The following is a 12,500-nucleotide window of genomic DNA, read 5'->3' as shown; positions in this document are numbered from 1 at the left end:
ATTGATCTGGCTATTTAGGACTGATTTAAAGTATCTTGAGCGATATATCTGTTGTCAAAGTAAAAGCATATTCGTTTAAAGTATTTCCTATCCTTTTCACTGCTCTGCTCAAAGCTTTTTTTGTTTTTGCTTGCTTGTTTTTTCTACTCACGTTCAATGGGTTTAAGTGAGGATTCTGTGAGGAAGTCTGATGGTGGTTGATTTTGTCCTTAAGATTACCTTACTCTAGAGAGAGTTTAAAATGTCGTTAGTGAAATTAGATGTAATATATCAAGGATGAGACGAAGTGTTTCATGACCGGATAAAACACTGAGAAGAGAGTTGAAAATACGACGCGCAGGGGAGAGTTTTTGACCAATCGAACTTCGGGGTGTTTCATGAAAGTTTGACAAAATGATTTTAAAAGGAGAAATTAAGAATGCAAAATAAAAAGCTTTTAATCTGATTTTCAAATACTCATTAAGTAATGATCCGGGTAAGGTGGATAGCAATTTCTTTTGTTATGCGGCAACGGTGCTTTCCCCACATGGGAATGTTCTCATTTTTACACAGAGAATGCACACTACATGAAGGCCGTTTACGCAATAAAATGCATTTACACTCCACTTTGAAAGGGTGTTTTTTTTTGTGTTAAAAGATTTTGACCAATCACAAGAATTGAAAACAATAGCAAAGAAAAGTTTACAATTTTACATGTTCCCCACATAGGATTCTTTGTTATTCAAACTGAGACTAGATTTTGTTATATGGAAGATGGTTGGAAAGTAAGGATGAATATATGTACCGCTTTATGAAGTTTTGTTAACTTTTGCTGTTTAAGCCAATCAGAAGTAAGTACAGACAATAGAAAAGTTAGCATCTTTTTTGCATTCCAACATGTTCGTTGCCGTTGTTGCTATCGTTCTTATCTGGACCGTTTCTTAATTTCCTTTGTATTTATGAATTATTAATAACTTTGAGAAGCTTAAATCAATCTTGAAGGCATTAAATTTAGCTTCAGCTATTGCATCCTTTATTCAATAAATTATTTACTCCTCATATAAATCAGGCAGGGCACCCAACGTCAATTTCCATAAAATATATGTTCGGAAGACCATTTGAGATCTAGAATTTTCGGAACATTTCTTGTAAAATTTCTTGCTTGCCTGCCTCTCCAAGGATTTTGGAACATATAAAAAATGGTTTAATTACCCATCTTTAACGGATTTTTAGCCTAAAAAGGTCACCTAGAATATTTGGGAGCCTTTTTTCTGGCTGAAATTTTCGAAAAGATAAGTTTTGATCCCTATAATTTTCGGATCACTAGACTTTCAGCTAGGAAATCAGAACAGATGAAAAATTTTTAGGGGATAAGAATATGCCTATATCTACCGTTTAGATACTAAAAGACATTTAGCAATGCTATGTTTAAGTGGTTTTGGACTATATTCTAGTTGGGAGCTCCTGATCAGGCAGTTCTTTTATAACAAATAAACTGGAAAGCGCGTTTCGTTGCACATCTGCTTTTATGAGATACATTTCCGCTTGGTTGACGGGGTGGGGGCACTTAAGGGCAGTTTTGGTGAAGGTGAGCTGCCCAGGCTTTCACACCCTGACCCTGTTTAAGACAAAATCCGTTCATTTTGCTACCCTGTTTAAGACAAGAGACTGTTTTTCGTAACCCTGTTTAAGACTGTAGCCCAAATGCTTTGTTTAAGGAGATTATTTCTTTTTAGAAAGTGTAAAAGACTAAACAAATTGGGGAAGTATATTTATTTCATTTGTTTTAGAGTCACATACAAAACGATTTTTTTGAGATTACTTACAGAACATAATTAGATTATTTTATTCGTTACACATGTAGACAGCACAACGCCAAAATTCACACCCGGTTTAAGGCTTCGGGTCTAAAAGACACCCTGTTTAAGACGGTCAATAGTAAGATTATTACCGGCCCTGTTTAAGACTCAAGACCCTGAAAACCATACCCTGTTCAGCGGCACATACCCGTATACACCAAACAAGGGAGTGCCCCTCTGTCGAACCACCTCCAAAGTTAACGTTTAAAAAGGAAAAACTCTGGTTGTTTTTTCCCAGGGATATTGGGGACAGCGAGGCTCGAACGTCTAGCCTAGCTCCTGGGACGAGGTTGAACTTCTCATGGCCTGCAGTGCAGGCGTTTTCTTCGGGCGAGCGAATGTTTTGCTCGCGAAAGCGCCCTGTTGAAAGTCCAAAAGAGAAAAGGAAATGGGGCGAGTCAGAAGGAGCGGGACTCGGAAAGAGAAGAAAAAACGTTTTTTCTCATCTCCCCCTCCTCTTTCCTCCTTTCGCCCTAGAACCTACCCTAAGGGTAACTATTTTTACTCTCCCTAATCTTTCCCCGTCATGAAATCAAAGATGGCGGATACAACAATACGAACATAAACAGGAAGCTTTCGCCCGCTCAAAATACACCTGCACTACAGGGTAAACTTCTCAAGCCTCGTTTATTTCCGAGAAACGTTGTTACAGGTTGGGCAAGTCAACGTTTCATATATTTCCTTACAAAACGTGAGGAACCGTTTACATTGGCTTATCTGGAAGATCATGATTTTCATCGCAGGGAGCTAGGACTGTGTTCTCTTCATATAAACACTTTGGCTAGCCCAGTCGGGTCAACTTGGTCGGGAGTGGAAGCGGAATCATTTGAATCTTGATATTCATGATTCCTATCGTTTTTGCCTCAATGATTCACCATTCCTACAAGAATTTTCTTCCAGATTCATGATTCACAAAGACTTTTGATCACCTATTGTCTTTTGCGTTCAAATTTTTCTTTCATACAGACTCGGTATCATCATTCATTTTGTCTAGGTATGGAGTTCTTTTGAAACTGAATATTAAGCCGTACTAGATTTTGTAACAGGTTACTGGCCATGGAGAAGCAAGCGGATTGTCAGCCCCGAATGCACGAATTATATACGGGAGTCCGGGGGCATACTTCCCCGGAAAAAATTTTTTGAAAGATAGACTCTCGGAAACGCCATATCCTGCATTCCCTGGATCGAACGCAACTAATTTATGTCTGTATTTTGTTGGGCTTTTCTCAGAGTCTCGTTTAGTCATGATTCCCAAAGTACAAAGATTCATAATTCTTGCGTGTTTTGTAACTATGATCCATGATTCATGATTCCCCTTCCATTCCAGAAACTTGGTCAGAACGAAACAATTATGGCGTGCGTGAGGACTGTTTTTGTCAGTTAGTATGTACATGCGTGAGCACCTTTGTCTCGGACTAAGGGTTGACATTTTTCTTATAAAAACGTCCCCTAAGAAAAGTTGACTCGGCTTTGAGGGTGACCCTTCTACCCGTTGTACCCGTAGAGGTATTATTTTTCCCATTGGGATAAGAAACTGGGCCTTAATAAATAAAAAAAGTTAAGCAACTCTCAGAGGTTCTCCCTCAAAGGGGTTACCCTTTATATACGCATGTGCGCACGTGCAGAATCGGAAATAAGCGATAGCTAACAAAAAAGTCATAAAAGCTATAGCCTTCCGTTTCCCGCTATAACTTTCGCGCAAAAACTCGATTGGAAGCGCTTCAATACGCAGGCTATAATAGCAAAATTCAATAATTTCGACTCAAGAAAGGATTGGGAGTGTTTTCACATGACGTCACGGCGGCCATATTGGTGTTCCAAAACAATGAAACGGCGGCCATGTTGGTGTCCCAAATAGGTCCTGTGGGATTTGAACTCTTTTCTTAAACAAACGCTTTCTTTTGTTCCAATAAATTTGCATAGATGCTGGCCACGTGAGTGAAAACACTCTATTTCAAACAAATCGGTAATGCGCCGTGATTTAAAAGTCCTCTTGTCCTTGTCACGCCACGTGTAGTTGCGTGACCAGATAGTGGTGAGACTTTTGGTGTTGAGTTACATGACACCCCCAACTCACACAGGCACTACGATCGATGCATTTGTACGGTGCTGCCTATTGCAGGTAAGTCTTTTAAATTTAACGCTGAAAAAATGCAAGCATTCCAGGGTATTAGTAACTGATTGTGACCCTAAGTGTAGTAAAAGCACTGTAGTGGTGCTTTCATGGCGTTATTGGTAGCAGAAAAAAAAAAAAACATTAAGAGCCTATCGAGGCCGCTCAGTCAGCTGGTATAAACACAAGTTTAAACAGTATGGACTTTAGGAGATTTTGTTTTACTGCCACCCTGCTCTTATAACAGTCTCCCATAGAATTTACTGGTTCATCCCATTTCGGTGTATCTTAAAGTGTAGTGAGTAGGTTTTAGTACTTTTTAATCTTACAAACCCAACAAATGTAATCGGCTCATTTCACGATATTGTGTGGTGTTTTGAACAGTGCGGTCAGTATAAGGGGTGGAATGGGGACTGCGGACCACGGACTGTGGACTGGGTATAAAGGTTTAAAATGCCGACTACGGACTAGTTTGGTAAAAACTGTGCTAATTGGTTCCAGGTTATGTAAAATAAGATTAAAAGATCGCTAAATAGCATAACATGTGAGTTTGAATTATAAATACAGTTGACTCCCGATAATTGAGTTAATTTAAAGCCCACTGATCATTTGTTTTCTCTGCAAATTCCGAGTGTTGATATTGTTTCTAACGTTTTGTCGAAAATTGATGAAAAGAAAGCCATCGGTCTTGATATGATTCCGAGTAAATTGTTGAAAATGGCTGCTAATATCGTCACACCCTCTCTTACCTCAATATTCTCAAAGTCTATTCTCACTGGGATATATCCAAACGATTGGAAAACAGCCAAAGTGACTCCACTTTTTAAAAAGGACATTAAATCGGACCCTAACAACTACAGGCCAATATCTGTAACCCCTATAATTTTGAAAGTTTTTGAAAGAATTGTTTATAATCAACTTTTCCATTATCTAGATGATAATAAATTGCTACTAGGTTGCCAATCAGGGTTCCGTTCTCTACATAGTACACTCACGGCTTTGCTTGAGGCAACAAATGCTTGGTCACTAAACATCAACAATGGCCTTCTAAACTATCATCTGCTCGTACCCTTAGCTGCGGCGTGCCGCAGGGTAGCATATTGGGTCCTTTGCTATTTTTAATTTATCTTAATGATCTTCCCAACTCCCTCTAGAGCGCCGTACCAAGAATGTTTGCCGATGATGCCAACCTTACATTATCTGCTAAGACGTTAACAGAGCTTAAGCTAGCTCTAACCCCTGAATTAAATAACCTTAGCTGTTGGCTAAAAGCTAACAAGCTCAGTCTTAATGTTGCTAAAAAAGAGCTAATGATTATTGGATCAAGACAAAGACTATCTGCCCAATGTGATGATGTAGAAATCAGAATTGATGACCAAGTTATCAAGAGAGTCGATCATACCAAATCCTTGGGTCTTACCATAGATGCTCAACTCTCTTGGGGTAAACACGTTGAAGAGATTTGCAAGAAAGTCTCTTCAGCTATAGTTGCCCTAAAACGTGTGCGGCCCTTTATATCTAAAGAAACTGCAATTCAAATTTATAACGCTTTAATTATGCCTCATTTTGATTACTGCAGCCCCATCTGGGACTGTTTGAGTGGTTACTTGAGTGATAAGCTCCAAAAATTACAGAATCGTGCAGCCAGAGTTATTACTAAATCACCCTTTGATGCGAACTCAAACCACCTTCTCTCCACCCTCAGCTGGGAGAGGCTATCTCTTCGACGAAAGAAACAAAAAGCCTTAATGATGTATAAAACCATGAATGACCTTGCTCCAGAATATCTACAAAGTCTTTTCTCTCAGCGTCACTCTGCTTACAACTTAAGAAACTCTGAGGGAAGGCTGACCCTGTCCAAACCAAGCACCAATTATTTGAAACGAAGCTTCTCTTACAGCGGGGCCATGTTATGGAATAACTTGCCCAAAAACTTAAAAAATGCTGCATCCGTTGAGCATTTTAAGCGAAATATCAAGAAGGTAGCTGATATATCGGATTCCCACACGGCAATCATGTAAAGCAGTTGTAATTAGTTTTAGTTTCTAACTTAAGCTTAACTGATGATTTCCCGTGTTTAAATAAAGATTTACAATTGATCAGTCAATTCCAGCTGCACCCAGCCCCCCTGGGCTATTGCGGGGCATTCACCTGCCTTGTCAGTCCCAGGGCTGGGGCACTGAAAATTTTGTGCTACCCGGGGACTGGGCATTTTCCAACCCCGGGGCCATTCCCGGGCTGGGCGCAGCTGGAATTGACTGATGCATAATGCTAACCTTCTCTAACTCGAACCTCGAACTCGAACCAAAATTGCTTTCCCCTGGATTTCCGTCATACATTTACTGTAATTTTACCCTTGGTAACTCGAACTTCCCGCTAACTCAAAGTAGTTTTTGTTTCCCCACAGATCATTTCTGTATAATTTTCCCCTCAATAACTTGAACCATGTTTTGAGCCCTTAAAAGTTGGGGAAAAACAGTATACTGGCATCCCAAACATTGAGTTTTGAATTTCCCATAACTTGACATGTTGTAGGAGTATATAAGTTTAATACCATAACCATTGGAGGCTGATATTGTTTGTCACAAAAATTAATCTAATTACGTGAAACAGCTTTACTTCTCAAGACAGTAAAATGCATGCTCTATTTAGATAATGTTTTGTTACCTTACGTTCTGATGTATAATCTAGAAGTACATGTATCTTTTAATTTTCACTTGACATTTCTACAATTAAATGTGATTAAAATGTTCACTATGCAGTATTTTTTTCAAGCTCCCGATAACTCGAACCTTTTCCGCTTTCTCTTGAAGGTTCGAGTTTTGGGAGTTGACTGTACTCCTAGAAATATTTGGTGGAGTTGTGCTGCCCAGTTCTCCAAATCCTGAGCCTAACCAAAATGCTTTTTTCTGCACCCATTTTTAGTACTGCTCTCGGACTCTTACATCCATGACAGGGGTCACAAACCTGATGTACATGTTTACATTGGTGTAAATCATGTCATCATCACTTCGAATATAACTCGGATGAGATATTTTGGTTATTATTCATGTACAGGTGAGTAATCCCTCCCCGCTAAATACAGCTTTTTTGCATCACAGAATGCCCCTTTATTGACCTTTTTGTCTTGGTTCTTTGATTCCTCAAATGCCCAAGGCTTTAAAATAGTGTGTAAAGCTTGTTCTCTCAATTTCTTATCTTCTATAAATTGAATTCTCTTCGTACTACTCCTTTTTTGTAAGATTCAGAGTTTCATTTTCAGTTGCCTTGATTAGCAGCATAACCTTCCTTTCCATTACATGTATGTAAAGAGTATTAAGAATGACAAGAATAATTAATAAAGGAAGTAATTTTAAACTTTGGACATAGCTAGGCCGTGGGTTAAGAAATCATTGGACCAATCTCTTTAATTTCCAAGTGGGTTATTTTAAGAAAGTAAGTGCTTTTCCAGTCTATGCTATATATGCCTTTAATATTGAAACTGTTCAAGATAAAAGTTGTTTAGACAACAATTTTTATGCAGTAAAAACAGTTTTTTTCCTTACTCCCGGCTATTTTTTTCAAGCTCTTGATAACTTGAACCTTTTTTGTTGGCGTTGGCCAAACTGAAAATTGCTTTGAATGCAGTTTTGTGAAACATGGGTAAACTCTGTTTATATAACTGACCCGAAAAGTTTAGGGGAAATTCTTAATGCTGTGACATAGTTGTAAAGGAAGTGCTTTTCCAGTCTATGCTATATATGCCTTTAATATTGAAACTGTTCAAGATAAAAGTTGTTTAGACAACAATTTTTATGCAGTAAAAACAGTTTTTTTCCTTACTCCCGGCTATTTTTTTCAAGCTCTTGATAACTTAAACCTTTTTTGTTGGCGTTGGCCAAACTGAAAATTGCTTTGAATGCAGTTTTGTGAAACATGGGTAAACTCTGTTTATATAACTGACCCGAAAAGTTTAGGGGAAATTCTTACTGCTGTGACATAGTGCATTGTATATTTTTATTTCTATTTTCTCTGAAGGTGACTTGTAGCTAAAAGCTATATCAAAGAAAGGAAGGAAAAGAATGTCAGCTGCAGGCCCTTTTCCTAGAAAGAAAAAGGCCGTGAAACACAGACTTAAATCTAGTAAACCTGAATTTGAGCATGAGGAGTATGAAGCTGCTTCCAAGGCCAATCCAGAGCAGGTATTACTTGTTTATTTTTAATTATAGTAACTTCTCTTCATTGATTATTAAATGAGTGAATCCACTAGTAGGAAAGTTAAAGTGATTCGTGTGTTCTGATTGGCTACTCAGGAGCAGGAATCATGGCCTATCTTTTTCTGTGTTGGTTCCACATGGAAAAGTTCTCTTCTTGGTCATATAATAAAGCGTTATTTACCAAGCTTGTTCAGTCAAGATTTTAGGATATTGGTTTTGTTTTGTTTGTTTGTTTGTTATTTTTTGCATTTTTACTGTCTTAGACTTCGCCCTGTCTTAGACTTTGCGGGTTATTAAAATGATAAAAATAACTTTCAATGAATGAAAACCTTTACTATGAGTTGGGCTTAACAATAAGACAAAATCTAACTTTTTTGTCTTTCTTTTTTTTTGATAATTGTGTTCTTTCTAAGGTTCTTTAGAACCAAACAATGGCTGTTGTGAAAATGCTTGCTGATTAAAGAGGAGGGGTTTTTCATATATGTTCATTTAGTGTTGTGTGCAGTGATGCCAGCATAGCATGCACCACACATTCAGTTTTTATAAACATTGTTGATTCACAATCAGTGTCTTTTTCAGACTAAACAAGCTGAAGCATTAGCAGAAGAGGGTCCAGCAGAGTTCGGGAGCCAATCACTTCAAAATTCTCAGGGGCGACCCGTTGAGGTATTAAGTAGATTAGAGCGGTTTTCACTTGACTGTCGAAAGTAATTGGTTTTGGTTTTGGTTTTGGTTTTACTACGCCCTTTGGTTGGCTAGTGTATTTACTTTGGTTTTGGTTTTACGACAGTCAAGTGAAAACCGCTCTAGAAAACAGTCGTGCAGGTACACCAGCCTCAACAACCAACTAACAACCAAACACAGCCAAAAATTAGCTGATGGGATATGAAGAGAAACTGCTGGCTAAAGAGCCAAATTCCCAGAGTGGTAAAGTTCTAAACAAAGTGGATGAAGAAAATGAAAATGGAACAAAACAACCATCAGATTATGTTCATTGGAAATGGGCCATTTTAAACTTATAGATGGAAGTGAGGCTGGAGGTGACCTTGTAGCCTGTGTGGCAAGTGTTTGAAAAGGAAGGGAAAGGGGGTTGGGGATGCAAGAGAATAGGGGTGCACCCCTCGCATTTCTCTTGAGCCTAAAACGCCCTTTCCCTTCCATTTCAAATGCATGCCACCAGGCTAGTGACCTTGTTTTGATACAAACTTTCCTGCATTATTATGTAAATCAAGTTGTTCTTATGCTAACTAGTATTTTTCAAGGACAGTTTCCATAACAAAGCAAAGGAGGTTTGTATTAAAACAATTGAGGTCAACCTCAGCCTCACATTCACTCGAAGGCTAGGGTACTAAGTCCAAAACTGTAAAATCGTCTATTCTTAAAAAAATCATTTTAAAAATACCACAATCAAACTTGTTAAATTACACTTTTTACATGTTTTTTGTATATGTTGTAGTTAATTTTTATCTCAGGTAATTTTAATTTTCCTTTGTTTCAACTTCATTAGCATTCATTACCATACCCAAAAACAGAAGAAAAATAAAAATTACCTGAGATAAAAAATTAACTGCAACATATACACTGTAAGATCATCTGGAACCAAATCATTAGTTGTTGGAAACATGTTTGCCAGTTGGAGAGGAGGAAAATCAATGTTTTGCTTCTTGATACAATTGCCACCATTCACATGTAATCCAACATAACCTTTATTTAACAGGCCAAATATTATTATTGTTAACAAGACGTACAATGTGGAAAGGAACTTTTGACAAATCACTGAATGGACTTTGATAAAATCAGTAAAAAAATAAGAAATATTGTAAGAGTAATAAGATTAACAATGAGAATAATGTTAACAGGGACAGTCACTAAAAGATCCCATCTGTATCTAAAGAAAGCAGGACTAAACAGAAGTGTTCTGCCATTACGAAAAGCTTGTTTACTGGGAACAGAAAGAATAGGTGATGAACACCTAAAGGTGATGGATACATGTTACTAAGGTGACAGGAGGTCACCTAGTACCAGGGAATGATCCTGTTGGACGACCAAGAAAACAGTACGAACTTCAACTGACAATAATAATAATAATCATCATCATCATCATCATCATCATCACCATAATATTACTGCCAAAGCAGGTCAAGCAATCCAGTCGCTAACGAACTATGAATGGATTCATTAATGGCAAGATGATTTTGTTTGTTGATTCAATAATCCATTCATATAACGAACAATTCAATATTCATATTCAGCCTCGATTCAATGATCGAATATTGATTTGATTATTGTTTTTTCAAAAACTACACTTTCCACAAGTCGTCCTCAGAATTTTGTTTTTTCTTCTATTTTTGTAAGAGTCCAGTGCGGGTGTGTTCTGAAGTTCAAACCCAAACAAACTGTTACATGTACGCCATTTTGCTGCCAATAATAGTGCAACAGACCTGACCTCTTAGAAAACACGATGGTCAAACTGAGGTCAGTTTATGTGCGGTGATCGGTGGATTTCGATCCTCGGCCTTTGTCAGTTTCTTTGCGTTTGCGGTCTGTCTATTCTTGCTCTTATTTTGATTAAACGCAATGAAAAACGCAATCTTAAATGGTAGAAAAAGGGACTGGTGAATACGATTGAACACAACAGACAAGAATATAGAACAATAGGCTTTGTTCATAAACCAAATCAGCATTTCATTATTGAATCGAGGTCCAATTTGACTATTGGATTATTCAGTCATTATATGAATGGATTATTGAATCGACAAACCGAATCATGTTTTCATTCATGAATTTATTAGTGCACTAGCTACTGGAACGTTTGACATGCTTTGACTGTGAAAAAGAGTGTTGGTTCAATTTTGTTTGTGTTTGTTTCTTGTATATATTTTTTTGTTTTTCAGAACGTTGGTACATTGACAGATCTGGACAAATTGTACCTGGCTTTGGCTGAAGTTAAAAAAGAGCACTATTTCAATACCCTTTGCTTTGGTCTAGGAATCAACAGTTTAAACGCCTTAGAGAATTACAGTATTGGATCAGACAAAGCCCAAAGTCGTATTATATCATCTACTGATCTAGCTGACTTAAAAGAGGAACTAAAAAACCGGTTATTCTCCTTTTATCAACTTTCTGAGGTACCTGATCAGATACATAAGGGCAAAAACCGAATATCCACATCCAGCATAAAGGCGATACCCGAAGTCGCGAAATTTGGCAGAGCCACAGTTATATCCTCGTTTGTTTTCAACAAATGACTTTCAAATTTGGCAACTTTACTGATTGTACGGCGTTCCCTCCAGCCATGTTAACCCTTTAAGCCCCAAGATCCACATATAAATTCTCAAGACTGATGCCCATACATTTCGTTTAAGAAAAGTTGAGAGAATTGGTTTAAGATCAAAGCGTTTTCTCTTTGGTAATCAATTTAGTCATTCTGATAACCTTTACTCTTGATGATCTGCAGATATTGTTAGGAGAATATTGATTTTGGTCACATTCGAGACCTAAAGGGTTAACGGTTTTTGGCTAACTGATCCCAGTCAAAAGTTGAAAAATCGTGAAAGGGTCTGTTAGGCTAAGACGTTATTGGGGTTTAAAGTCGATTAGTAAGAAGTTGTTTCGCCCGAACGTAAGTCCATTCGCCCAATGTTTATTTGTCGTTCTTTAATTACTAGAATGGTTGAAATCACCAGTCTTATTGTTTTAACGTTGTTGTGGTTACTGTTGCTTTTTAGAAATACAAACGTAGCAACGTTCATGAGACGTGTAGAGTAAAGGGAATTCCAATGATCCAAAAACAAGACGTTTCTGTCACAAAAGCTATGGGTGTGGGCCCTTTTGCTGGATATGTATGCGAAGCTCAATGGACAAGGCCTGATGGAGTTCAGGTTTGTGCCATTTTGGAATGAATTGACATAATGAAGGATAACGCGTGTCTGGGTCTCGTAGATCATAATACATGTTAGCGTACCTTCTTTATCAGCTACAAAAGGTCCAAACTACCATAGCTAGGTTTATTTTCCAGGAAGTTTAAAACTGTCATGTTAAGGTGGCTCGGTTGGATTTTTAGGGCCATTCCTTTCAACGTAAACTTCTTCGCCATTGTCAAAGATACAGGAAAAGGATTTATTTTAAAAACGAGGTGAAAATTTGTTGTGAAGAGTATTTTGTTGAGCTCAGAGGTGTGATAACAACCATATAATGACATCATTAACTATTCTACTTGCAGTCGCATTTCTCAGCACTGGGAGGTTTCAAAAATTCCCCAAAATCGCTAAGGGAGTTTGTTCCTCCAAAAGTCACTTCAATGTTCTTGATGTTTGGGCATGAAGTTTTAATGATTACAAACACAGTAAAAGC

At 37.8% G+C, this 12,500-nt stretch overlaps 2 protein-coding genes across 2 annotated transcripts in view; both read left to right on the top strand.

Moving 5' to 3' along the window:
- LOC140948381 (uncharacterized) overlaps positions 1 to 1,479 on the top strand; it is an 11,297-nt gene extending 9,818 nt beyond the window's left edge. Inside the window, exon 12 of the mRNA XM_073397616.1 lies at positions 1 to 1,479. This exon is cut by the window's left edge and continues 214 nt beyond it. Coding sequence (XP_073253717.1) covers positions 1 to 18 — 18 coding nt within the window. The 3' untranslated portion in view covers positions 19 to 1,479.
- Positions 1,480 to 3,786: 2,307 nt separating this feature from the next.
- Positions 3,787 to 12,500, top strand: part of LOC140948215 (uncharacterized) — a 28,987-nt gene continuing 20,273 nt past the window's right edge. Inside the window, exons 1-6 of the mRNA XM_073397435.1 lie at positions 3,787 to 3,960; positions 6,877 to 7,008; positions 7,969 to 8,132; positions 8,727 to 8,813; positions 11,042 to 11,275; positions 11,876 to 12,028. Of these exons, the coding sequence (XP_073253536.1) occupies positions 8,013 to 8,132; positions 8,727 to 8,813; positions 11,042 to 11,275; positions 11,876 to 12,028 (594 nt within the window). The 5' untranslated portion in view covers positions 3,787 to 3,960; positions 6,877 to 7,008; positions 7,969 to 8,012. The remainder of the gene's footprint in view (positions 3,961 to 6,876; positions 7,009 to 7,968; positions 8,133 to 8,726; positions 8,814 to 11,041; positions 11,276 to 11,875; positions 12,029 to 12,500) is intronic.

The sequence above is a fragment of the Porites lutea genome, chromosome 9, assembly GCF_958299795.1.
Source record: "Porites lutea chromosome 9, jaPorLute2.1, whole genome shotgun sequence".
Taxonomy (NCBI): Eukaryota; Metazoa; Cnidaria; class Anthozoa; order Scleractinia; family Poritidae; genus Porites; species Porites lutea.
Note: the sequence above shows the minus strand (reverse complement) of the source record. Positions and strands in the feature narration are given on the sequence as shown.